At 37.8% G+C, this 27699-nt stretch overlaps 1 protein-coding gene and 1 non-coding gene across 3 annotated transcripts in view; one reads left to right on the top strand and one right to left on the bottom strand.

The window, feature by feature from the left end:
• KCTD5 (potassium channel tetramerization domain containing 5) overlaps positions 1-23133 on the bottom strand; it is a 79192-nt gene extending 56059 nt beyond the window's left edge. The window contains exon 1 of one of the 2 annotated variants that reach the window (XM_074196959.1): positions 22735-23133. In XM_074196959.1, the coding sequence (XP_074053060.1) occupies positions 22735-22992 (258 nt within the window). In that variant the 5' untranslated portion in view covers positions 22993-23133. The remainder of the gene's footprint in view (positions 1-22734) is intronic. The other variant, XM_074196960.1, reaches the window with a different exon arrangement.
• LOC141496771 (U6 spliceosomal RNA) lies at positions 3379-3484 on the top strand. Its single transcript, XR_012471165.1, has one exon. It is a non-coding gene; the product is annotated as a U6 spliceosomal RNA (small nuclear RNA).
• Positions 23134-27699: the final 4566 nt, after the last annotated feature.

Genomic DNA, 27699 nt, shown 5'->3' on the forward strand with positions numbered 1-27699 from the left:
AATATCATTCTATCCCTGATTCTTAAGGTTCCTAGCAGTAAGGGTGGTACAAAATAAAAGAATACAAAGGACATGAGAAAATATTAATATTATTTCCTTTTTTAATTTAAATGTCAATTGACTCTGGAACAATACCAGTCCCTAGTTATAGTCAGATGGATTTCATTAAGTATCAAATAAAAATCAGGTCCTCTTTTTTATATAAACAGCTACTCTTTCAAATAGAGTTTGAGCCCTTTTTGCATTTTCTCTCCTTGATAAGTTAATAGTAGTCAGGAGTTCTGTTGACTGATTGACTGGGGTGTGCCTAATAATGATCTTCCACAATATATAATTATATCTGATAGCATCAACTATATGGAGCAACCCTCATGGAACACTATAAGAACTTAATTGCACATTAGTCAGAAGAAGCTACCTAGACAGGCAAGGCTAGTGTAAAACCTAACCAATCTAGTGACCCTAACTATATCTCATAGATAGGCAGACTGGAACCTGAGGTGGTCTTGCAACAATTACAGCTGAGAGACCCTGGCCTGTGGGCTCAAACACCAATAGACTCATTTCACACTAACACACAGGAGTGATATCCTTGTACTGCTATAACTTTCCAACATATCATTGGCAATGTCCTAACTCCACTAAAATCAAAATAGTCAAGCCAAAAAGGCAGCATGACTAGAATAATTGTATTATATGATGAAGTAAAGGTAGAACTAAGTAAGTTCTAGATTCATTACAGGTTATGTTCTCCACTACTGGTCCATCTCCACCATCCTTCCTCCATGGTTACCCACCAAATTAACTTTTTTTTAGGATTTTTTTTTTTTTTGCAAGGCAAACGGAATTAAGTGGCTTCCCCAAGGCCACACAGCTAGGTAATTATTAAGTGTCCGAGACCGGATTTGAACCCAGGTACTCCTGACTCCAGGGCCGGTGCTTTATCCACTGTGCCACCTAGCCATCCCTCCAAATTAACTTTTAACAATTTTCCATTGATTTATTTGGGGGAGGGGAGTGTATTATTAGTTTCATTATTTTTTGTAATATGTATAATAATCATATATCGTATACAATATTGTAGAAGATTTGAGCAAAGAAGAAGGAAGACTAGAAATACTGCTGTAAATACCTAAGGTGCTTCCAACTCTCCCTGAAGTCTTGGAGAAAAGGTTCAAAATGTTTTTAACATTTGAGTTTTCTGAACTGAAAAGTTTGTGTCTTCTGATACCTTAGTTCACTTCTTTTTCCCTTCCTGCAAGTATCTTGGTTTACAGAAGTTCATTTAGATCCAATCAATACTAAAGGGAAAAAACCTACAATTAAAGAATGGCTGAATAATTGATGGAGTAATAGAACACAAGCCATGAGGAATGTAAGGAAATATGGAAAGGTCAATGAAGACATAAAGCAGAATGGTAAGATCAGTATCAACCTGTGACTATGCTTCAAAAATAAAGATTGGAGGAAGACAATGGAAGGTGAAAAGAAGGAAAGTGTAACTGATAAAAAAAAATCAGTCAGCAAGCTTTTAATTAAGTACTTATGGGGCGGCTAGGTGGCACAGTGGATAAAGCACCGGCCCTGGAGTCAGGAGTACCTGGGTTCAAATCCGGTCTTGGACACTTAATAATTTACCTAGCTGTGTGGTCTTGGGCAAGCCACTTAACCCCATTTGCCTTACAAAAACCTAAAAAAAAAAACAAAAAATTAAGTACTTATTATGTGGCAGGAACTGTGCTAAACTCAGATGACATGAGTTTAAAAAAAAATTTCTGCCACCAAGAAGTTTACATTCCAATAAGGAAGAAAATACACACCTGGAAGCTAAGAAAGCGAGACAGGGGTGCAAAGGAAAGGAGGAGAGGGATGAGTAGAAGGAAAATATACATAAAGGAGAAATAATTTCATAAATTTTTGAGACTTTGTTTTGATGATCCTACAAGACAACTAAAGTAGTTGCCATTTTCTCCCTGGCTTCCACTCCCCAAATCCCAAGAACCTAATTCAAGCTGTACTAATGGTTCTAATGGCTTTAAATGCCTTTACATGCTAGGACCCATCTGACATTCCTATAAGTATACAAAGGGAAAGAGTCAAGGTAACTTCTTTTTTTTTGAAAGATTTTATTTATTTTGTTTTACAATTTCCCCCCCCCCCCATTCTTGCTCCCCTCCAGAAGGTAGTCTGTTAGTCTTTACATTGATTCCACATTATACACTGATCTCAGCTGAATGTGATGACAGAGAAATCATATCCTCAAGGAAGAAAAATAAAGTATGAGATAGTAAAATTACATAATAAGATAACGGGTTTTTCCCCTAATTTAAAGGTAATAGTCTTTGGTCTTTGTTCAAAGTCCATAATTCTTTCTCTGGATACAGATTGTATTCTCCATTGCAGATAGCCCCAAATTGTCCCTGGTTGTTGCACTGAGGGAATGCGCAAGTCCATCAAGGTTGATCATCACCCCCATGTTGCTGTAAGGGTGTATAATGTTTTTCTGGTTCTGCTCATCTCGCTCAGCATCAGTTCACACAAATCTGAAGGTAACTTCTAAGATACTTCTCATTTCTCATAAGAATATACCTTAGGTTTTATCTCTAGAGTATGTTGCTGTATTGTACTGGGCTAGACACTCTCACTTAGAATATTTACAAATATTGTTAAATGGATTCAGAGTGGTCTTGGAACAAAGTTTCTTACTCGAGAGACCAAACTTATAAAAAGTAAGTATAATACAGTGTTAAGTACTTTGGCCACACCTTTGCTATTTTCTACCTGTGTGAACTTGGTTAAGTAACTAAATAGATTGCAGTTTCCTCATCCAAAAAATGAGGAAGCTGGATTAGACCATCTGTGATTTCCCTCACTGATAAATCTATGGCTTCATGAGGTCAACTCCTTTCCAGGATTCAATTTCCTCATTTATAAAATAAAACAAGATGACCTCATAGATCCTGCCACACTCTGACAGCATCTGAGAAGCCATAAGAGCTGAATTGTCAAGTTAATCTAAAGAATTTGGTAAATTTTAAAATGATTCATAGGAAAAAAATTAACTCACTCAAATTTTAGAGATAAACTGACCTCCCACATTCTGGAATTCAGTAAATAAATGGTTTAAGTACTCTTTCCACCAACGTAGACCATTTAAGAAGCCCCTGTGACCAAGAAATTCATCAACTGCAAACCTACCTTCACATCTTTCAATAGATTAAAAACTAATTTTTTTATTTTATTGCTCAAAGACTTTTTTAATAAGTTCAAGAAACTTAATAACTGAAAAGATTAATGGGGAAAAGAAAATAAAGAAATATTACCAAATAAGAAATTCATAATCTTTTCATTTCACCCTATCACATGCTCACTTCACATATACTAAAGCAGCAGCACATATACTAAAATTGGAACAATATAGACAAGATTAACATGGCCCTTACACAAGGATGACACGTAAATACGTGAAGAGAATCACTGTCCTTCCAGTCATGAAGATTTACAATCTTAGAACCTTTCTTAACTATTCCTTTTCCTTACTATTCCTTCACATGCAACCAACTGTCATATTTTGTCAATTCTGTCTTCACAACTTCTTACATTAAATAATTCCTTCTTCTCCATTTACATTATCACCAACCTAGTTTCAGACCACTGTTATACTTTTCAATTATAATACAATTATTCCAGCAGTATTCTAACCAATCTCTCCCTCCAGTCATTCAAAAAATTGTCAAAACAATCCTCCTGAAATACAAAACCTGATCCTATCACTCTCCTGCTCAATCAAAAGGTATTTTTTAAATGCTTAGTATGTGCCAGGCACTGTTAGGTTAAAGAAATACAAGTCCAAAGAATCAAACAGAGGCTACCCACAAGAAGTTTACATTCCAGGCAGCTAGGTGGTGCAATGGATAGAGCACCAGTCCTGGAGTCAGGAGGACCCGAGTTCAAATTCAACCTCGGACCCTTAATATTTACCTAGCATTGTGACCAAGTCACTTAACTCCATTTCCTTACTAAAAACTAAAACAAAAAACAAACAAAAAAAAAACTCCCAGAAGTTTACATTCTAACATCGGAGACAAATACATATAAAAATATAAACAGCAAATATATACAAAGGCATCTGGGAAATAAGGAACTCTCTAGTTGGAGGCTTCAGGAAGAAAAAGATGCTTAAGTTGTAACTTAAGGAAGAGAGGCATTAAAGGCATGGCCACAGCCAGTGTCAAAACCCTGAGACAGGAGATAAGATGTTATAGAAGAGAAGTAAAGAGAGACGGCTAGTTTACGTGGATCACATATTGTGGAAGGAGTATTAAGTGATATGGAAAGAAAAAATGGGGAGTTTATTTTATCCCAGAAGAGGGAACTGATGGAGTTGACTGAATTCAAGGAGTCACATGGACAAATTTTCACTTAAGAAAAATGTCTTGGGTGGCTAGGTGGCGTAGAGGATAAAGCACCAGCCTTGGAGTCAGGAGTACCTGGGTTCAAATCTGGTCTCAGACACTTAATAATTACCTAGCTGTGTGGCCTTGGGCAAGCCACTTAACCCCATTGCCTTGCAAAAACTAAAAGAGTGGAGGTAAGAAGTTACTAGAAGAATTCCAATTAAGGAGCATATGAAGTTCTGAAGACTTGAAGTCCTGGGCCTGCAATTTCCTCTCTTCTCTCGGCTCCCGATTCTTCTATAAAATGAAGATAATACAAATCTTACCTGATGAGAAAACTAATAGCTGTAAAAACCAAACGAAAGAGTGTATGTAAAAGCACTTTTAAAATTATGAATTGTTGCAAAAAATTCAGTATTAATTGTATTCATATTAAGATAACCATTTAGAAATTGAATGTCATAAATAAATTCACTTTATCCATCTGTCTTGAAAGTTGCTCAGCAATAAAAAAAATTAAGCACAAATATCTGTAACACAATCATCAACTTTACAATTCAAAAATATCTTCAAAAAAATTTTTTTGGAAAGTGGGGAGGCTGAGGCAAATCAGGGTTAAGTGAGTTGTCCAGGGACACACAACTATTTTTTTGTTGTTGTTTTCGAAAGGCAAATAGGGCCCAAGGCCACAAAGCTAGGTAATTAAGTATCTGAGGCCCGATTTGAACTCAGATAACTCCTGACTCCAGGGCCGGTGCTCTATCTGGTGCTCCTATCTACTGCGCCACCTAGCTGCCCCAACATACAACTATTAAGTGTCAAGTATCTGAGGTATATTTGAACTCAGGTCCTCCTGAGTGCTGTATCCACTGTACCACTTACTTACCTTACCCCTCAATAAGTTTTCTTTTTAAATATTTTAGAAGACAAGATAGTTGATATAGTGGAAAAGATCATACACTAAGATCAATATACTTTGATTCTAATTCTAGCTTTGTGAACCAAGTCAAGTAAAAAAAAATTATCTTCAGTTTCCTCATGTGAAAATGTGAAGGTATTGGATTAGATAATGCCTAAAATTTTTTACAGTTTAAAAAAGATCTATGTCTATATCAGAGTCCATCAACTTGGGCAAATCACTCAAGCTCTCCTCATCTTGATTTCTTCATCTGAAAATAGAGGGGATTATCTAAATGACCAGCTTTACTGCTATGATCTTATGAATGAAAATGCATTTAGGTACTTACAAAGATTCAAGCACAGTTCTAAGACTGAAGATACAGAAAGAAAAAAAGCAAAACAGCCTCTGCTCTCAAAGAGTTCACACTCTACTGGAGTTATATAAAAGAACATTCAGGTATGCAAGGAAATTATCAGAAAATTCTAAGGAGGCAGCAAGGGGACAGATGGCTGAAGTAAGCACCTAATAAATGATTGCTTGTTCATTTATTAATTTAACCCGCCATCATCCTAGATCAGGATTTCATCACCACCAATCTCCCAACTGTAATTGGTTTCCCTGGCTCTAGTTTCTCATCTCTCCAATACAACCTTCAAAAAACTAACAAAATAATCATCATAGTACGCTTCTCTCTCTATTCAAATATTCTCAGTATTCAACTAGTACCGATAAATAAAATACAAATTCCTTAGTCTAAAATTTAATATTCTCAGTATTCAACTAGTACCTATAAATAAAATACAAATTCCTTAGCCTAGAATTTAAAGCCCTCCACAATCTGCCTTTCACTTATTTGGTCATACTTCATTCTACTAATGTACTTTCAGTGAAATTGAAATGAAACAGTCATTTCCCCTGAACCCACCATGCAAGTTCCTACCTCCATTCATTAGTTCAAGCTGCCTATGCCTGAAATGTACCCCTCCTCCCCTATCACTGCTTTTTAGAATCTTCCTCTTACAAGACTGACGAAGTTATTCTTAATCTGGAGCACCTTCAGGGTTTTCAAAGAGAAGACAGAATTATCATTCCAGAATTATACTTGTCAAGGACTTAAAGCTCTGGTTTATCTTCAAATTTAATCATAAAGAAAAGGATCACATTTGAATTAAGAACCATATAGTTGAGTTCTATGATTTTAAGCAAGCCAAAGACTGAGTCAGTCTCCACATCAAAAAGGATATTGTTTATGAACATAAACCAAGAAAGAAAAATGCCAGTGAAAATATCTTGTGCAATGATCTCTATGAAACCTTTATTTATTCCTCTGGCTACTAGTGCCTTCCAGCAAAAAAATACCCCATATTTATTTTGGATATGTTCATCAGCATGCAAGTTATCTACACTGCCCAAATGTAAACAAGTTCCTTAAGGGGAGAGACTCTCATCACCAACTCTGTAGTCTCAGTGACTAGTTCTGTGTATGGCACATTAGGAGACACTTCATGTTTGTTAAATGACTAATCAAGAAGATATAAAAAGTATTCTAAAATTTCAATAGTACAATTCATCTTGAAAGGAAATGCTGAGAGATTTAAAATACAAAAATTTTGGATGACTAATATATCAAAAGAGGGAGATGATAAGTATTGGGGGGAAAGGGCAGGAAAAAAGGAGAAACATACAGACAGGGAGGACAGCCTCAGCAAAGATGCTTTGCAACTACCGATGGTGCTAGCATTAAAAGCTGCTAGGCAACTATGATGATCAACACAAAAGTTAATATTATATGTGCTAACCAAGCTGGTACCAAAGACTACTTCCTTTCTGCTTCCTTGTAAATCAGGGACTAAAATAAAAATGAGAAGTGTTGTGGATGAGTCAAAAGACAAGGCTTCAAATTCAGTTTCCATCACTCACTCTCTGTGACACAGAATAAGTCCCCTTTTCTCAATCCAAAGGCTAATGTGCTTTTTTTATTATAATTTACATTTTTATTTATTTACACATTACCAAAATAGTCTTGTTGCAAGAGTAAACATAATCCCTCCTTCCCCCCACAAAAATAAAAAACCTCATGAGAAATAAATTAAAAGAAAAAGAAAAAAAATTGTGCTTCAGTTTGAGTTCAGATACCATCAGTTGTCTCTTGGATGGATCACATTCCTTATAAGTCCATCAGAGAAGTTACTTCCATATTTTTCCACAGTTGCAGTTGCTGATTGTAATTCCCTCTATCCATTCTGTCCCACTACCATTTAACATATTTTCTCTTTCCTTTCACTCTGTCCCTCTTCAAGTGTGCTGTGGGGCAGCTGAGTAGCAAAATGGATAGAGCATAAACCCTAAGATCAGGAGGCCCCAAGCCTACATCCCACCCCAGAGACCTAGCAACCACCCATCTCCATGGTCCCAGATGGGCCACCTAATCCCAACACCTTGCAAAAAGTAAAAAAAAAAAAAAAAAGTTATATCTGACTATCCTCTCCCAAGGTCTACCCTCTACTCTATCACCTACATCCCCCCTCCCCTCTCATCCTCTTTCTCTCATTTTTCCTCTAGATTTCTATACTCTATTAAGTATGTGTGTTGTTTCCTCTCTGAGCCATTTCTGATAAGAATGAGGGCTCCCTCATCCCCCCCTCACTTCCCTCCCCTTTCACACCACTTCAAAAGCTATTTCTTGACTCTTTTACATGAAATATCTTAGCCTATTCTACCTCTCCTTTCCCTTTCTCTCAGTAGTACATTTCTTTTTACCCATTGACTCCATTTTTACAATATAAAATGTGCTTTCATTAAAACAATTAACTGGTATGTATTTATTTGAGCATATATTGTATCCTTCCAGTAGACTGTTAGTTCCTTTGGAGCATAGATTGTCTTCTTGCTTTTGCAAGAGTCCAACATAACCTCTCATGCCCAAGAGGTGCTGAATAAATATCTACTGAAATGAATCTATAGTGAGTGTACTGGGCTCTAAAGTCCCAACTGGCTCTGACATTCTAAAAATTAAAAGACTACTAACCAAATACTATTGATATACAATTACCAATCTTAATCTCAAAGGATGAATGATGAAGCATGCTATTCACATCCAGATATGAGGCAGAGAGAGATTTTAGGGCATGGACAATATGGGAATTGGTTTTATTTGACTACGCATATATTTGTTACAATGTTTTGGGGGTTTTTATTTTTTTCAGCATGAGGAAGTAGAGATAGGAAATCCATCAGTGAAGCATGTTTTAATGCACAAAAAAAATAGAAAGATCAGCATAATAGACAAGAAAACTCAGAGTTAAATATTGAATTTATAATATACGTTAAGAAAGCTAACTATACTTAGAGATTAGAAATTTCAAGTAACATCTTCTTTATCTATTCTACCATTTATACATGGAAGTAGTTATTAAGTATTGGTTAAGTTCTGAATAAAATAAAGAAAAACAAATATTCCTGATAATTAAATCTAAAAGGGACATCAATTCCCAAACATAATCAGAAAAAAACTTTTCAAATCACAGAAAATTCTTCAATTTTTCCACAGATAGATTTGGATGCTGTAATAATATCTTTTCCAACATAAACTGGTTTGCTGGACTTTGATCCTTTGCGCTACAATGTCTGAGGCATTAAATCATACACAATCAAACTTTGTCATTTACAAGAGGACTGTACTCTATCCCACTAAATATGTTAATATCCTGAATCTGATATCTACTGTATGTGGTTTCATCTTCCCATAAACCTCCCAAGAAAACTTGAGTTTTTAATTTTATTTGAAAATCAAGTAAACACCTCAAAATAGCAGAAAATCTGAGGCAACTTCACTGTAATGGCAAGCACTCCAAGACTTCACAAATTATATCTCCATGCAGACAAGAGGTTCTCTTGCACATTCTTAAGGTTTTAGATCTAGTTTGGGAGCATCACCTAGTTTAAAGTTAAAAATCTGGAGTTACTGCAATTTTTCAATTCAACAAACACTAAAAGTGCTTACTATACACAAAGTACTTCAATCCCAGAAATTACCACAAAAGAAAAAAAAATTAAACTAATTCTGCACAAAAAAGCATTGACACTTTACAGGTAGAATAAGACTGATATATAAAATAGTATAATACAAGTTAGATAATGTGGAAATACACAGGAGAATATAGAGTGGTATAAAGGGATGGGAGGAGAGGAAAAACATCAGAAGACTTCAAAGAAAGTACTAGCACCTGAGCTGCTCTGGATATAGGAAAGATAAGAACAAATTTATGGAGAAAAGAAAGGACAGACAGAAAAAGGGAAATGGGAGTAATTTTCTCTATTTTAAATAACAAAAGCATTACCAAAAATGAATCAGAAAAACTCTCTGCATTTTGGTACAGGCCCTCACTATGGGAGAGCAAATTTCATCAAAAGACTCAGAAAATAAGAGCTCATAGTACCTGACCTACAAGGAAGTCTTAACAGCTACTTGACTTGTAAGCAATTCTCTGAACTTCCCCTTCCTCACTTTTAAGAATGGATATAATACTTGAGTTATTGATGAGGAAAGGCAAAATGTTCATATTTTCTGAGGCAGAGATTTTATTTTGGTTAAGCATGTATTCTAAAGAGGACAAGCAAGAACTATAAATTTAAAATATTCATACCAGAGAATTTTTTTTTGTGGTAGCAGAGAAAAGTAAATGGCAATAATTGGGGAATTGCTATACAAATTGTGGTGCATAAAGGAAATGGTTTATTGCTGAACTACAAGGACTATGTATAGTTCAGAGATAGAAAAAGACTTGCATGAACTGCAGAGCGAAATAGGCAAAACAAAGGAAAATGATACATGTAACAACTAAAATAATGTAAATGAGAAGAAAAAAATGAATGCTGGGGGGAGGGGGCTTCATAAAAGAAAGTCATGGCCTTGGGGAAAAGCTAAGAAAATGCACCTCCTAACCTCTCTTCTTTCTTTCTTTCCAGAATTTTAATGAGATGTTTCTCCTCCTTTCCTTTCTTGAAGACCACAACATCAGGGAGGTGATACCATGACATACATGTGAATTGGATCTGAGTGAGGGAGTGCTATGCTAAGTCACCAGCCTCACTTTCTTCTCCAGTGCCAACTGCCATGAGGAAGGGGGGAGGAAGGTAGAAAAATATGGAACACAAAAATCTGCAAAAGGATAAATGCCGAAAATTATCTTTGAATATATTTGGAAAAATAAAAATAAAAACAATTAATCAAATGGCAAAAAAAAACCTCACTGAAGAAAAGAATTCCTTAAAAAAGAGAGTTGCCCAAAGTACAAATAATGAAGAGGATAAATTCTTTTTAAAAATTAGAATTGACCGACTAGTAAAAGAAGTTACATAGTCTCACTGAAGAAAATTTAACTCCTTAAAAAGTGAACAAATGGAAGTTAATATTATACAATTCATCAAAAAACAATAAAACAAAGCCGTAAGATTTTAAAAAATATAGGAGATGATATGTGTCCCTTCTGATCTCTAGTTCATTGGGATTCACAGAGATAGTCTAGGCAAGGTCTGGATGAGCGAAGAAGAGAATATGAAGGGAGAGAGAGGAAGAAAGGATAAGGAAAGGGAGAAAAGGAAAAGGAAGTGACTTAGAAACTTGCAATGAACAAAATAACCAATCACAATTCCTGAGGATTCATGATAAAATTTGCTAACACCTTCTGACAAAGACTTGGAGTAGAGATTTAGATATATTTTGGATACAGTCAATGAAAATTTTTTTGCTTGACTATACATGTTTGTAATGGGAATTTTTGCTTGCTTTTTCAAATGAGTGGAGTAAAGGAAGAGGAAGAGAAGGGTGAGCTTTGAAAATAGTTAAATTTTTTTTTTAAAAGAAAAGTAGGAACAGCTACTTCAGTAAGTAAAATGGCTGCTCCTTTCATTTATAGGCTATAAAGAAACTGAGATGACCAGTCATCAGTATGTTGTAGAATGTAATCTTATTCAGGTATGGGCCAGGCTAAATGGTCTTCCAATATCTCAACTGTGATACTATCACAGCATAGTTAGGATGAAAGAGGGAGAGGAGAGGGAGAGGGAGAGGGAGAGGGAGAGGGAGAGGGAGAGGGAGAGGGAGAGGGAGAGGAGAGGAGAGGAGAGGAGAGGAGAGGAGAGGAGAGGAGAGGGAGGGAGGGAGGAGGATCAGGGATTGATTATGTCACATTTGCTTACTTAGGATTGCTCATTATTATTAGGAACTCTGTTGTAGTTATTGGTGGTGGGAAGTGGGAGGGTGTGTTTGTTTTCTTTTTTTTATCTATAGCTTAAGATTCTTTGTTCACAAAATGCTGTTAAAACTGCATCTGTAGCTGCAAATACTATGCAGGCTTGTTTTATTTTTCTGCTTTAAATTCCTTTGGGTATAATCCCCATAAGAGACAATAAGGGAAAGAGCAAAATAAATGTGACTAATAATATATACTAATATATATACACATCCATGTACATCACATATACTCATATATTTATGAAATACAAATATTTACACATATACTTTTTAGCATGGTGGAGATGTCCCCAAAATCCCATCTCTAAAACCTCACATCTAATGTGGTTGGAGAACGTGAATTTTTGCCATAAGTGTCAAATGGATAGCATCCTTTCCTCCTCATTGCAATCTGAAGACAACCTCTAGCATCTTGTGCTTCAAAGTCTTGTTATCCTATATCCCACACAGGGGTTGGGGGAAGTGCCTTTAAAAAGAAATGAGGGAATGAAGTAGTTCTCAATGGATGTCAGGGAATAGAGGAGCTAAGGGCTTTGTTGTATTTCAAAGTTCAGGGTAACATGTCAAAAAACTAAGTGACTACTATTTGACAAGCACTATGCAAAGTGCTGGAGAGTCAAAGAAAGGCAAAACAAGTTTTTGCTCTCAAAGAGGTCAAAATCTAGGCAAGGAGGCAAGTAGGAAACATAAAAACAACAATGTACAAAAAAATAAATACAGGGTAAATCTGAGATAAGCAAAAAGAGAAGGCACTCACAAGGGGTAGGGTGACCCAGGGAGTCTTCAGAAAAGGATAGAATTTTATTTGAGACTTGAGAGAAGTAAGGCAGTGAAGGTTAAAAAGTCCACAATGAGGACTAAGTTATAAGAGGGGAAAGGTGGGAAGCAGTGCAACTATGAAAGGACTTTAAGGAAAAAGAAGAGTTTATATTTGTTGCTGAAAGTAACAGGAAGTCACTGAGTTTATTAAATAGAGGAACATATTGCTGAGCTTGTCCTTTAGGACAATAACTGGTAACTAAATGAAAGATGGACTAGAGTGAGGAGAAACTTAGGTAGAGAGACCAAGTAGAAGGCTGTTGCAACAGTCCAATTGTGAGCTGATGAGAACATGTATCTGGTGCTGGAAATATCAAAGGGAAGAAAAGAGCTTAAATATGAGATGTTTCAAAGGTAAAGTAATTGAATTTGACAAAAGATTGGTGGTGGAGGGAGGGTTCAGAAGTGGAGAGATAAAACACAAAACCCTCTAATTTCTACAGACATCAAGACCTAAGGACCAGGTTTTGCCCAAAGAGAGGGTCCAAGATGTTCTGAGAAGGGCAGGCCAGGAACAGTGGCCTGGGGAGCAGTCTAGCAGCCACAACTGGCCAACACATAAAAGGACCCTTATTTAGCCATCACAATATATTCCCCATAGGCGAAAAGGAGGAACATGGCAAGCTGGGGGACTTGAGACAGCACAAGGCCGGAAAAGGGAGATAAGCCCCTCGAGTCCTTACTCTAGGGTCATATCTTACTGTATACACTTCTTCTATCCTAAGGAGCATGCCAAAAAAGAGGTCAGTAGGTGTTGAAAATCATATAGTTATCAGATTATTTATACATATGAAATATTGGTACTTTAAATGTAAACTCCTTGACCAATAACCAATAAGTAGAAATGCTTCATTGAATTTCTCCACAAAGGAGACTAGAATAAAAAATTTACAGCTAAGTAGAATGATAATCTGCAGGTTTTCTTGTCAATGCAAATAAAGAAGTTGGCAGAATTGGTTTCATTTGCCATTCACAGTTCTAAGACATACCTCAGTTCTTTTATATATCTTTGGCTAAAACCTGGGCAGTCCTGCACTTTAGGATAGACTCAGATGTCTAAGGACTCTGCTTCCTCAAGAAAAAGAAGTCATAAAGAGCAGAAAGCAGTCCTGTGTTCCAGATAACTAGTGTTTTACCAAAGAGATTCTTGGGCGTAATTGAAAGTCCGATGGTATTTCCCATAAGCAATCTATACTTCTATATCTCTACGTCCTTATTTAATATAATCTATATCTATAGACATATTTGTGTTCGAGCTCTCTTACCCCAAGGCCAGTATACCTGATTGATGAAAATTCATCTAGTCCAATGAAGACCAACCACAGAGCTCTCCCTCCCTCTTCATGATATGCCATAGAGTCCATTTATGTTCTAAGCCTAGAATTTATTATAAATAGCTCAATTCAAATGTCATCTCAAGAAGTCTTCTTAATTAAACTAAGAAGCCTTGGTTAAATCATCATCTTCCCATTTAAAATCACAATACAAAAGTCACTCTCTGATATACTTATATAATACATTTTCAGTTTGTTGATTGTAGTCTTATGTGCTCAGAGGACCAAAATGACACCATGTCAGGAACAAGGTACAATAGGTCCAAATATAGATGATCAGATCAATACAACCTCAGAAGACTCTATCATAGGTTTGGACACAAATAATTCATGAGCATTCAATATGTTATTTAATAATTATGTCTGTATATTATTAGTTCCATTAGGCTGATAAGCTCCATAAAGTCAAAAAGACTGTCCTACCTAAACTTTGCTTTTCCTTCTGTACTTAGTGTTTCAGCAAATATAGAATAATAACCAAAATAAATCAAACGGGTATTTATCAAGTGCCCAGTCCTTGTGTTGGACATTGGAGAAATACAGAAAATGCATGAGACTAAGTAACAACCCCTAGTTCTCCCTGGATATCCAGTCCATTATTTCCAACTACCTACTGGACAGCTTTACTGGAATCCCCCACATTCAGCTAAATGTCTCTATCCAACATTTGCAATTAAACATTATCAAAAATTTAACTGAACTTTCCCCCAAAACCTGACCTTCCCCCAACTTTTCTTCAATTGATGATAACCATCAGTCTCAGATAATTGAAAACTCATTCATCTTTGTCTTTTCTCTCTCTCTCTGACTCAGCTAAATGCTCATTCATCCTCTCCTTTTAACTTCCACTATAATTATCTTTCTCTTCTTTGCCTAGATTATTGTAATATCCAAATGGTCTTCCTTCCTGCTTCCAATTCTTTGAGCGTTTTAGCACATGTCACTCAGTTTCACTGCAACAAACTTCTTTCTTCTTCCTTAAGAGCTCTTTTCTAACATGGCCTTAAGTTATTAGATATTTCTAACATGAAGGGGTTCTCAGTAAACATTGATGCAATGAATTACAATCGATATCTGGCTAGAGACATCAGTATATTCTCCACACTTCAGTGTTCCATGTGATGCCTTCACATCTGCAGCACCAAAGCTATCACAATGGCCTTGTTCAAATGCCAAGTTCTCTTTGGGCTATTCTGGGTAGTAGAGGTTTGTTTCTTCCCAGACTGAGTTTTTTCTGAAAATTTCCCATTTTGAAAGTAATCTTATTTCCTGTCTTTTTTTTTAATTCCTAGCTTCCCTTCAGTCTTTCCTTTCTAGTCCATAATTCCTTTTGTTGTCAAAGTTATATTCCTAAAAAGATGGCTCCGAACAGGGCAATTGGTCTGTCTACTAGCCTACCCAAAGATTTAATTCTGAAAGCTGGAATTCAAGTTCTTCCATTACCTGGCAACAATCTAACTCTGTAGCTTTTTCCTCCCATTATTTCTATTCCTCATGGAAGAAGGTATTGCATAAGAGGAAAGAAAACTGGACTATGCCTTAAAGAGGCCTAAGTTCGGATCTAGCTTCTGAAAATTTACAGGCAAATCACAATCTTTCAGAAGCTGTTTCCTCAACTGTCAAATAAAGACCTGTCTCATATGGTAGTAGTGAGGAGGGCATTGTAAACATTAAAGAACATAAGAAATAAACTGCTACTTCGATTTAATGTTCTAGCCAGAATGAATTATTCCCATCTCCCATTCTTATACTGCTATCGGTGTGGTTTTTCTCACTTTATTTCCTTACAATAGATCATCACTTCACCAGCTAAAATTCCTTTTATCTTCTTTCAAGTGTCAACTCCAGGGATATTTTCAAGAATCTTTTCTGGATTCTCTCCTCTGAGAAGGTTTCTTCTGCTCCTCAAATTTCTCAGTGCTCTGACTTGGCCTTTTTTAATTCTTTTTTGCATTTATATTCTGCTTTGTATCAATTATTTGGCCATCAACCTAATATCCCTATCCTCAAATCTAAGAGGAAGGTATTTTGATCTAGAGAAGTTTCTTAAAACTAGGGTTATGGACTTTTTTTTTTTAACATTTTGAAAACAATATTTCAGGAATTATTTTCCTTTCAAATCTGAGGTATATAGTTTCATTCATTTTTAAAAGTTACTATGAGAAGTGATAGGCAACAGCCATCAAGGGGATCCATGACACAAAAAAAAAGGTAGGAACATCATAAACCAAGTTCTTTTTGGCTGACATCCCTTGCTTCCAAAACCCTTGTTTATGCCATTCTTCCCAACCTGAGATTTACCAACATTTTTGCCTGTCCAAAATGACGTTTGACAAAAAAGACCACAACATCAAAGAAGTGATGCCACAACTTTGTATGTGAATTGGATTTGAGTGAGGAGGTGCTGACCAGATATGGATCAGAACAACTGGAGAAGACCCTGGATGCGAGGCAATCAGGATCACACAGCTAGTTCGTGTCAAGTGTTGAAACCAGATTTGAACTCTGTCCTCCTGACTACAGACCTGTTGCTCTAACTACTGGACCACCAGAATTCAACAACAGAAAAAACCCCATACTATAATCGAGACCTACTTACAGCTCTGCCACTATTTGTGCTTCGCTCTGGGTCTCAGTTTCTTTGTCTATAAAACAAGGGAATCATATTAGTTGATCTGTAAGGTCTCTTCTAGCTCTAATGCTTCACAAGTCTTAACGCTTTGAAAGAAGCATTTCTTAAGTACCTGTAAGGTGCCAAGCACTTTACAAAGCATTCTTATTTAATCCTCATAAAATCCTTGAGAGATAGGAGCTATTATTTTCTTTTTACAGATGAGGAATCTGAGGCAGATAGAGTTTAAATGTCTTGTCCTGGTTCACACAGCTACTAAGTTCCTGAAGGTGAATTTGCACTCAGTTCATCCTGACTCAGCTTTCTATCCAGTGTTATCTAGCTCTAGTAAGTTCCTTATTAAGCCCAACACAGCCTACTCTTTTTCATACTCCTAACTTTGTGTGTATGTGTGTGTGTGTATGTGTACACACACACACACACACACACATTCTTGGCTTATACCATATTATTTTTAGACAGTTCATGTGTTGCTTTGGAATTCCTAGGATAATAGAATTTGAATTATTTTCAAGAATCGTATCTAGGGCACTTTGCCATATATAGCAGACCTTTGATAAACATACTACTTCCAGAACAACAGAAAATGGTCTACATTTCTTATTCTCAATATGCAAATCCAAGAAGATACATAAAAAGTTATCTATTGTGATCTCAATTATGAAAACTGTATAGAGAATTTTAAATATCTATTTTTTCAATTTCTACCATATTGAGGGATACTTCCCCCCCATAGATATATACATACAAAGACACTGTACTTACCTAGATAGATCATCTTCAGACATTGTACTCATCTAGATCAATAAGAAATCCAAGATTTACTATTAAGTGGTACAATGGTAAAGAGTCGTGAACCTGGAATTGGGAAGACTGGAGTTCAAATCCATTCTGAGATGGATTTTTTGGATTTTTTAAATCTCTGTCCACCAGTTTCCTCAACTGTAAAATGGAGGTAATAATAATAGCACTTAACTCCACAAGTTGTAGTAAGTATAAATGAAATATTTGTAAAGTACTTTGCAAACCTATATAAATGCTAGCTGTGTCAGTTTAGACAAATGAAATGAGATCCAGGAAACTCTTTTCACTGCTAAAAGTGAAAAAAACTGAGAAAACATATTAAGGACTTTTGATAAAATTATTTGGCACAGACACAGAACCAATTTCTGAGTTGTAGGAACCTTTGTGGCCATCTAGCCAATCCACCTTGACAATACACACAAGGGATTATTCAGCCTTGACTTGAAGATCTCCTATCTATATCAATACATGAATTAACCTAGTAGGCCAATTATATTAGTTGTGAGGAAAGCTAGTACTAATTTAATATCAACCACTTTACTTGGAATTAAGAGCTATTATCCTTTGCTAATCATTCAGTTTTAGTTATTTTATCTGGAATTCAAATGCTTCAGTAAATAATAATGAAAAATCACTCTGAAAGAAATTTATATTCTTGAATCTCATTCAAGTAGGAATTATATCATTCACTGTATCTCCAAACCTAGCATACAAAGTACCTGGAACAATGCAGTTGCTGATTTATTCAAAGTTTAGAATTATATGTCAGTTAGAAGGGCTCTTAAAAATCATCTAGACCAGGGCTGTTCAAAATTCGGCCTTCCTGGGGGTTTACTAAATGATCTAGTAAATGAAGCAGAGCTACTGCAGAACTCTCACTAAAATGGCAAATCAAAATATATCGTCTACTATTTCAATAAAAAATTTAAAAGTATGGTTGGACAGCCCTGGTCTAGATCAATTATTTTACAAATGGAGAAATTGAGAGAAGGGGGGTTTGTCCAAGGCAAGAGGAATTAATGGCATGGATGAGGCCAAAAGTCTTTTGAGTCCTAGTCATCTAAGGCTATTTCAACTGTGTGTTATTTCCACTCATTGGTACTATTTAGAAAAAGGCTTCTCATTACAGTAAAGCATACATTTTTAAAAAGGAGTGCCAGTATTAAATTATGGCAAAGAACAATTGAGTCTCTCTGTATGAGACAACCTTAAGCAGTTATGTATAGATTAGTGCAGTGCTGAAGATGGCCACAGAGGCATATCCTCCCAGTGAAGAAAGGTGATTTGAGATTTTGGTTAACTACATAACAATAAAACAGCAGTAAAATCCAAGTCTATGGCCACAAAGTATCACCTCGAGATAGTTAAAACATATCAGTAAGTATAAATAGAAAATTCATAGATTAAAATAAGTCAAATCCTATTATGTGATTACATGTTATCGTATATAATGCCATTTTCAAAAGTAGAAAAAGTAGAGCTAAATCAGCAAAGATTCCTGAAAACAAGTTTAAGTGACAAAAGTTGAGTTCCATTGATGTAGAATGATACAAATTCAGATTATCCTTATTTGGCAGCAGGATCAGCCCATTTTAAGATTTTTCAGGTCAGGTTTCTCATAAGGTCTGCTAAGTATCAAAAATGCATTCTAAATAGCAAATCAAGGTCTTTAAACATGCATTTGGGAACACTATAAACTTCCTTATTGATCTCCCTGCCACCAGACTTTCTCCTCTCTAATCCCACACTGACAATGTAATCTTTCTAAAGCACAGATATTTGACCTCAAAAAATCTCAAAAGCCCTCACCAAACAAAAAATAAATTAGCATTCAAGGGTAGCAATGTAGATCCACCTGCTTTTCCAACTTTATTCCCTTTACTCCCTTCTAATCTCCAACCAATTTGAAATACTCAGAGCTCTCAGACATCACCCTGCCCATACCCTCTCACATCATTTACATACTTTTCTCCCATCCTTAAACCTCAACTCAGGTACCATCTCTTTCATGAAACTTTCTCTAAAACTCAGCTGGAAGGTATCCTTTCCCTTTGAATCTCTTAGATCACTCCATTGGACCAGAAATCTTTTTACACACAAAATATTTTCTAATTTATTATAGTATTTGTTTCCCTTTACTATATAAACTTCTTAATTACAGCAATCAATTATTTTCATCTTTATTTCTTTCCCAGGGACGCTGATAAACTAATCATCCTTAGTATAAGTATGAAGCTGAAGGGAGGATAGCAAAGAAAAAAAATGTAAAGGTCTAAACAGATTTCTAAAACAAATTCTTTTTTCACTCATTAACACCATATCCAGCCTCTAACACCACAACCTCCCTCCACCCCCACCCCAATACAACATGAAAAGCTAGAAATAGCATTAAAGAAAACAGCAAAAGCAGTAGGACCAGGAAGAAGAGTATGTTTGAAGGGAGAGAACTGAGACACTGAGTCTCAACATTCATGAGAGGTATGGAATATCATTTAAACAAACAAAAACAAAAAACCTTGGGACTTATTACCTTCGCAAAAAAAGCAAATGAGAAAATATCAATAATCTTGCTTTCCCAACTCTAAAAATCTTGATGAGAATAATCTACAACTTGATGAAGGCAAGCTTCCATACAGTCATGCAAATGACTGTAAGATGCTCCATTGGCATCCATGTAATCTCACAAGATCTAGGATGTCCTCAATATGTTCAATGGATCCCCTTTGGTGAATTTACAAGAGAAAATGAACAAAAATCTGCAGGATAAAAAGATATGGATGAGCTGTAATCTGAATCATTGAGAATATCTACATCAATGAGACCACATACCCAAAATATTTAAACGTCTCTCCCCCCGCCAGCACAATATAATACACACCAACAGAAGCATAATAAACTAAAATGTGTTAAATACATGGGGAAAAAAAGAAACATCAGCAAGTCCTATAAAGTCTACCAGCCCAGAACAGTTGGTAAAAATTACAGTCCCGGGGGCAGCTAGGTAGCATAGTGGATAAAGCACCAGCCCTGGAGTCAGGAGTACCTGGTTTCAAATCTGGTCTCAGACACTTAATAATTACCTAGCTGTGTGGCCTTGGGTAAGCCACTTAACCCTGTTTGCCTTGCAAAACCCTAAAAAAAAAAAAAAAAAAAAAAATTACAGTCCTGATCAACTTTTCTCTAAACCTCAATCCTCACAGTGCCTGCAAAAGATTACTTATTACTTCTTCCAGATATATACTTCTTGTAATGCTATTAAACAGTATTAAAAACTCCTAATGGGGGTATCTCTGTAGCAGCAGTAGATGAAGCACCAGTCTTGGAGTCAGGATGGACTGAGTTCAAATTAGACCTTAGATACTAAATAATTAACTCATTGTAAGTGACCTCAGGCAAGTCACTTAACTCCACTGCCTTGCCAAAAAAAAAAAAACCCTCTCTAATAATTATAGCTGTGCAGAAACCACATACAGACACACAGACATATGGGTTTTCTAACAGAAGCTTGATCATCCCTTATGAGGGAGATTAAAGAGGGAGCTCATGTTTTAGCTAAGGAATTGGACTAGATGAACTCAAGTCCTTTCCAGCTCTAGAAATTTTGCAGCTTTTAAAAAAATAAAAGTTAAAAAGTTAAAAAAAGTTTTCTAGTCCAAACTACACTGAAGGTTAGTAACATAAACTCCCTAATTCAAGAATGGGAATCAAAACTCAGGGTAATAGGAGCAGCTAGATGGTGCAGACCACCAGCCCTGGAGTTAGGAGTCCCTGAGTTCAAATCTGACCTCAGACACTTAATAATTACCTAGCTGTGTGGCCTTGGGCAAGCCACTTAACCCCATTGCCTGGCCAAAAAAAATAAAATAAATAAACTCAGGGTAAAAGAGGGAACTAGAGGCAAGTCATTGAAATAGTAAAAGAAGCCAGTATTTAATTTGTAGGTTTTTTTAGAATTAAGGATCTTGAACAGTAAAGTTTAGTACAATGGTAAAAAACTGAAGCAGATTAGTGGTCAAGAAACATTTAATCGCCATACATATAATTAATCATTAAATTAATGAAGGGCAGGGTATCTAGGCCAACAACTCATAATGCTTTTTCCAAGCAGTGAAAAACAACAGATGTGTTGTTAAGTTAAAGGACTGATTGAAAAGACCTAGACTTAGTTCCTGATCCTACACAACACATCATTAAAAGGTGCCTTAATGGGGCAGGTTAGTTAGCAGTGGATAGCATCAGCTCTGAAGCCAGGAGTACCTGAGTCCAAATCCTGCCTCAGACATTTAAAAATGACCTAGCTGTGTGGCCTTGGGCAAGCCACTTAACCCCACTGCCTTGCAAAAACCTAAAAAAAAAAGTGCCTTAGTAAGATACAACCTTCTTTCAGAAAAATCACATTAAAGGGAAAAAAGCAGGACAAAATTAAAACTTAACAAAACTAAAACAAAAAATTAAAACATAAAACTTGCTCCTAAAGAATTCATTGAACCAGGAAACTATTTTACTCAATGTCGTGCTTCTGTAAAATCAATTAACTACATCGGAAAAGGTCTCCACACACACACACGTATACAGAGTGATCCCCACTCCATCACCACCTCAAAAAAGAAAAACTGAAAACAAAAAGAAACAGTTAAGAAGACAAAGTTACTCAGTTTACCAAGAAAAAATGGCCTGAAAAACTTGAGAATATGACCTCACTAGCACTTGCCAAAGAGTAGAAGAACATGACAGAGCAGAGAAAGTAATCACTGAGGGGGGCGGGGAGAGGAGGCCTCCACTAGGGAGGAAGGTGTTGCCAGCCCCTCTACAGCTGGACTGATGCGGTGGGAGGGCGGTTTTGGTGACCCAAGAATTGAGGCACATACCAAATGGCTAGGGAGATTCCTCAGGCTAATAACTGGGAAAAGTGCTACTGGGAATGGCCAGGCCTTCTAATGTAAACACCGGGGGCTCAAGGCTTAAGCACTGGGTAGAATGACAACGTTCGCTAAGCATCAGATGAAGGTCTATTAACTTCGGGGAAGGAAAGAAGTCCTGAGGGATACCTGGATCTCCTGGGTCTGGGGAGAGGAATGGTGCGTCCCTCGGAACAAGAGACTAAGGTGTAGGGGACATCAGGAATCTCTACCCAGGGGAAACACAAGGCCCTTTTGGGTGTTTTGCTTTGTTTTGCAGAGGGGACGGGGAGTGGGACGGCTCTTCTAGTCTCAACCGAGCGATGTGAATGGATGGGGGTCCTCAGCCTGAGAAGGGGGCCAGTCCCAGAAATGAGCCAGAGCTTGGAGGGGAGCGGGGCCGGGCTACGAGGGGGGGCGCGGGGTCTGCCCGGTCCGTGGCGCGGTGGGGGGCTTGCTTAGTCTGGGAACCCGACGAAGAGGCGGCGGCGGCGGCGGGCTCTCCCCGAAGCCCGAGAACAAGTGCGGGGCCGGCGGGGCCGCGGAGCGGGCTCGGGGACGGGGGTCTCCGCAGCCCGGGGCCGCGGCATGGGGGAGTGTCTGCGGGGAGCGGGGAGCGGCGCAGGGCGACGTGGGGGGTCGCCGGGGGAGGGGCCGCGCTGCGCCCAGGCCCGGGGCGGGGGCCGCGCTCACCTTGTCCGAGTCCAGGTCCGGATCTGCCTGGCACAGGCGGTACAGGAAGGATTTCGGGTCCCGGCACAGCGTTTGCCGGGTGGTGAGGAAGTAGGTGCCGCCCACGTTGAGCCGAACCCATTTGGAGCCGCCGCCGGCAGCTCGTTCCCCGAGAGGCGCCAGCCCGGAGCCGCAGCGCCGGCATAAGCCGCCCCCCGGCGCCAGCCCGACAGCCGCGGCGCCCGGGGCCGGGAGGAGCTCGCGGTGATTCTCCGCCATGATCCGAGCCCCGCCGCTCGGGCCCGACGCTCCGCTCGGGGCGGTGAGGCTTCCTCCGGGCGGAAGCGTCCGGCCCCCAATCCCATCCGCCGGGCCCTCTCCCGCTGGGCCGGTCCACCCTTCAAAAGGGTCCCGCCGACGGAAGTCCCGCCCAGCCGGCCCTCCGGACCGGAAGCGGCTCGTTAAATGGGTCCCCCCAGCCTCCCTGGCCTCCGGGGGACGGAAGTGGTCCTCCCGGAAGGAGGCCTCCTGCTGGCGAGCCCGAGGACCGAGCCGGGGGCGGCGCCGGCTTCCGAGCCGCAGGTGGCGGAGCAGCCCCGCCGCCGGGCTGCCGCGCTCCGCCCTGCTCCAGCCTGCCCCTCGCTAGGCCAGCGTGAGCGCCGGTCTCGGGCCCCCGCGGGAGCTGAGATTTCCGCACCGCCCGGGCGCGGCCTGGAAGCCCGGCCCTTCGGCCCCTTCTGGGACTTGGTGCTGTAGGTCACAGTTCTCTAGTCCTTTCCTCGCGATAACTGCAGGAATTACTGCCACCTCGGAGGGGCTCATCTGGACCCCGGGTTCCAGGCTTCTTACGCTACAAATCGGGACACAATAACCACCTTCTAAAACGAAAAATCTCTTCTCCCTGAATTCAAGTTTCTGTGATGGAAGGAAAGATCCTGGGAGGGGAATCAAAGAAAAGAGCCAAGACATTGTACACCTAGAGCCCTACATGCTTTTTTTTATTACAAGACTATCGAGCATATGTGAAAAATTCATCATTCAGTAACTACATCTAAAGCACAAATATCTGGAAAGAGAATAAACAGATTCATTAAATTATGAGATATGATTAAATCATTGACCAAATAGAAAATTTATATAATAAAACCAGAAAAAAAGTTGTAAAATATAGTTTACAATAATTATTCACATTCAAGGCTGTACATCAATACATACAACAAGGTGGCCCCGAACATGAAATTCAATCCAAATAATTCATATATTAGAATTTAAATAACAGACTGAACTAGAGGCCAACAGTAGCCAGCAAATAACCTTATATAAGAATAAAAATACAAAAGTGTATATCCTAATATCATTGCATTATTTGCTTCTGTTTTCATAAGTTCTTTATTTATTTATTTATTTATTTATTTTTTGCTTTGCCTGTACATCAGTTACAGCTACAAACCGGGTAGAGAATATTACACCTTCTAACTGCCATCAACCTGAAAGACAGCTAACATACTATCAAAATGCATTCAATTTCCTAATTTTATGTTGTTAAAAGACAACTACAGCAGTTCTAAATACTGCCACAATTTTGTACATTTGGCCAACATCCAATCAAACTTAGGGGATAATTATGGAGGCTTTTTCAACAGTAGGAACCCACATTCATAGTCATTCAGACATACAGATTGGATTACAGGGTGGTTTACACAGCTAAAAAAAAGTTTTCTTTTTATAAATAGTTCACTGTGCATACAGTTTGGAGTTTCTTCACAAACTGAAGAAATAAGTTAGGGAGAAGATAAAGAGGTACACCTAGGTGTTTTTGTTTTCAGTTCCCCATGGCTTCTATTTGAACTAAAATTGCTCTTTGCCATAAGGATAGTTACTTACCTAGAAGAGTTCTCCAAAGGCAGCATTACATATATGTATGTATGTGGACACAGCTTTGTTACATACATGTATATGCATGTATACATATACATACACATATGCAAACCTGGGCCACAAAGCCACTACCATCAGGAAATTTCAGAGTGACCCAGAACTTGATTAGAAAATATTTGCCTGAAGACAAAATGATTACTTACACATTCACCACATGTGCCAAGATAAAAACCACACCCAACTGAGCAATCATCAATTCATTTCTGAGTTTGGATATGAAAGAGAATAAAATGGAGAAATGTGTAGAGCATTCATAAAGCATAGTACCTTCAGCAAACTCTCTACACCTAATAAATCCCCCCACTCCATTTGAAGTTGTTATCTCTGGGTTCCCTCATCACTCTGGGGACCAGCCAGGGATGAAAGAAACTCCAGGGTAGTGCAATCATCTACAGAGAAAGGGCTTACAACCCATAACTTCTATTAATTAAAAAGTGGTGTTGAGCAAGGCTCCTAAGGAAATCTGGCTAGCATGCTATTCATCTGGAATGATAGAACACTCTTCCTACTTAACGCCCTCACTAAAGTGATGTGGAGATATCCAAAAAGAAAATCAAAAAGAGATGATTTGGTCTTTTGCAGAGCTGTAAAGTCTGTTAAGAATTGCTGCAGAAGGGATGAAAAATTACGTCTGTACTCCATTATTCCCTTGAATTATTCAACTGGACAATCCTTTCTGAGGGCCAAATATAATCAACATACTATTCCACTGTATTTGTTGGACCTCAAAGTTGGAACTAAAACCTAAGGGATTGGATAAATATATTAGATCCAACCATATACCCACTTATAGTTTTCAATTTTTTCTTAATTATCTATTAATCCCCTTCTATTGATTCCCCAAAACCCAGTGGATATTTTGGAGTTTCTATAATTTATAATAAATTATCTATGAATGATCTATGATCTACCAAAAATGTGGCAATATGAGAGCTCTACAATAATGCTTTTGCAGCTAATAGGCACTAAACTTTGCACCTAAACATTGTGGCTATAACATATAAGGTCTCTGAAACATGACATAGAGAACTTGATAGCCAAATGTCAGTGGAGTCAAATGCATACATAATCTGGAAACAACCAGATTCCTTGAATAATTTTTTTTAATGGTTGTAGGGAAAATTTGAAGCTTGACTGTATCCATGACAAGGTATCAGCCTAAAGCTTTTACAGGGAGGGTGAAAAGTCTTATTCAAATTCATTCTTTGGAAAAGATTGCATTTATTTCAGAGACTGAGAGCTTTTCATAGGCCACAGGACCGAACAAAAATGTTCAATATATGGAACTATGAGTGCCAAATGAAGATGGTACCAGGTAAGGGAGACAATACAGAATATAATCCTGCAATGTGATCTTATTATATTATCACAAAACTGTCTTCTCTGAAAAACTCCCTTAAATCAAGTTCCTTTGGTATTTCAGGAACTAAACTCCTACTAAGGAAGGTTCCAAAGAACCTTAAATGTATATTGGATAATATTTTAGAGTAAATAACGTTACAACAAAGTTCTACTGAATAACAGATAATCTATCTGTATGGCAATTTGCAATTTGTCTTCACAAACTTTGTTTCATATTGGGTGCCTCTTTTCTCTGCCAAGGTCTTGAAGGAAGAATTTAAAGAAAGTGGCAACAGGGCATATGAATTAAGAATATGAGAAAAGTTCTCCTTATACATTAAAATTGGTAAAACTACAATGAAATATCATTTGGAATGCCCTTGCCTATACTGGATTTGGGAACACTCACTGCCTACGGACCTATAAGAAGCAATAAAACAACCTCTGCATCCAAGTGAGAAAGTCAAGGCACAGTAGGCTTTCTGAAGAGATAATTATTATAGTTCTCAGGTCCATTCATTTCCTTTCCCGTGCTAAGAAAGACCAAAACAGAGGTGAGAAGTTGTGAGCTCTCTGTATCTGTCAGAACCTCTTGGTTAGTGCTACCATCTATTTGTCATTAAGTTAAAGGTATCTTGGTTGGATTAATTCCCTACCCCTGTCCTCCCCAGATGACATATACATACATACATACATACATACATATATATGATCTTAAATATAATGAAGGCACCTAAACGCCAGGGTTATAGGGATAGACTAGAATAACTCTGATAAGAGCAAGAAAGGGGTAAGAAAATAAAAGCATGTCTTCTAAAGGATGGAATTCTGTGTAGGCAACCAAAAACTTACCTAAAAAGGAGAGTTAGGTCACAGTGGTATCAGTAGCTCTAGCTAATGACAAAATAATTTTAGTATTTGCAAAAGCTAATATAACATCCCCATCTGGTTTTAGAATTTAAAAGTTAAAATTGTTATTAAGGCCTAGGAGGTAGTGGTATGACCACTTGAAAGAGGAAAAGTTAAAAAAAAATGTCTCTTCCCCAAGACAACTACAAAAATGCCCTTGTTAGTGGCCATACATTAGAAGTATCCATTGCTCCTGAAACAAATAGCCCATGAAAGATGTGCTGGCAAATGCAGTTTGTTATCCTTAGGTCTGACAATTAGGTTAAATAATTGCATAAACAAAAAAAGTGGGGAGTTCCATAAATGTTTCAGAGAACTTTCCAATATATGCAATTAAATCAAATGGAAGAGAAATAATCATAAAGGAAAATGTTTTAAGATGGTAATGTTAGTATCACCTTTTGGAAATAACATAAAAAAGCCCTTTTGTAGGGATAAGAAATTTGAACCTATGTTACAAATGCTTAGTTTAATTTCTTAAAATTCCTTTAGATATATGATTAAAGGCACTAAGACTGATACCAGTACAGAAAGACTTTACAAAGCCCCCATTCTCCGGGGTCCCATATAGACATAAACCTCTCTAAACTACTTGGTCCTTCTTGCTGCTCCAATACTAAATTGAGCTCTATGCCCACCAAAAAAATCACTAGTACCATGAAGTGTTTTACTACTTATTACACTATCTGAACCATTTTTGCACCAATCTAAGGAAAATCAAATGAACATAGCTAACAAGACCCTGGTTCATGAGAGAGAACTTTGGAAAAAAACCTATGTTACCACATTAGAGGAGAT

The sequence above is a fragment of the Macrotis lagotis genome, chromosome 8 (assembly GCF_037893015.1).
Source record: "Macrotis lagotis isolate mMagLag1 chromosome 8, bilby.v1.9.chrom.fasta, whole genome shotgun sequence".
Classification (NCBI taxonomy): domain Eukaryota; kingdom Metazoa; phylum Chordata; class Mammalia; order Peramelemorphia; family Peramelidae; genus Macrotis; species Macrotis lagotis.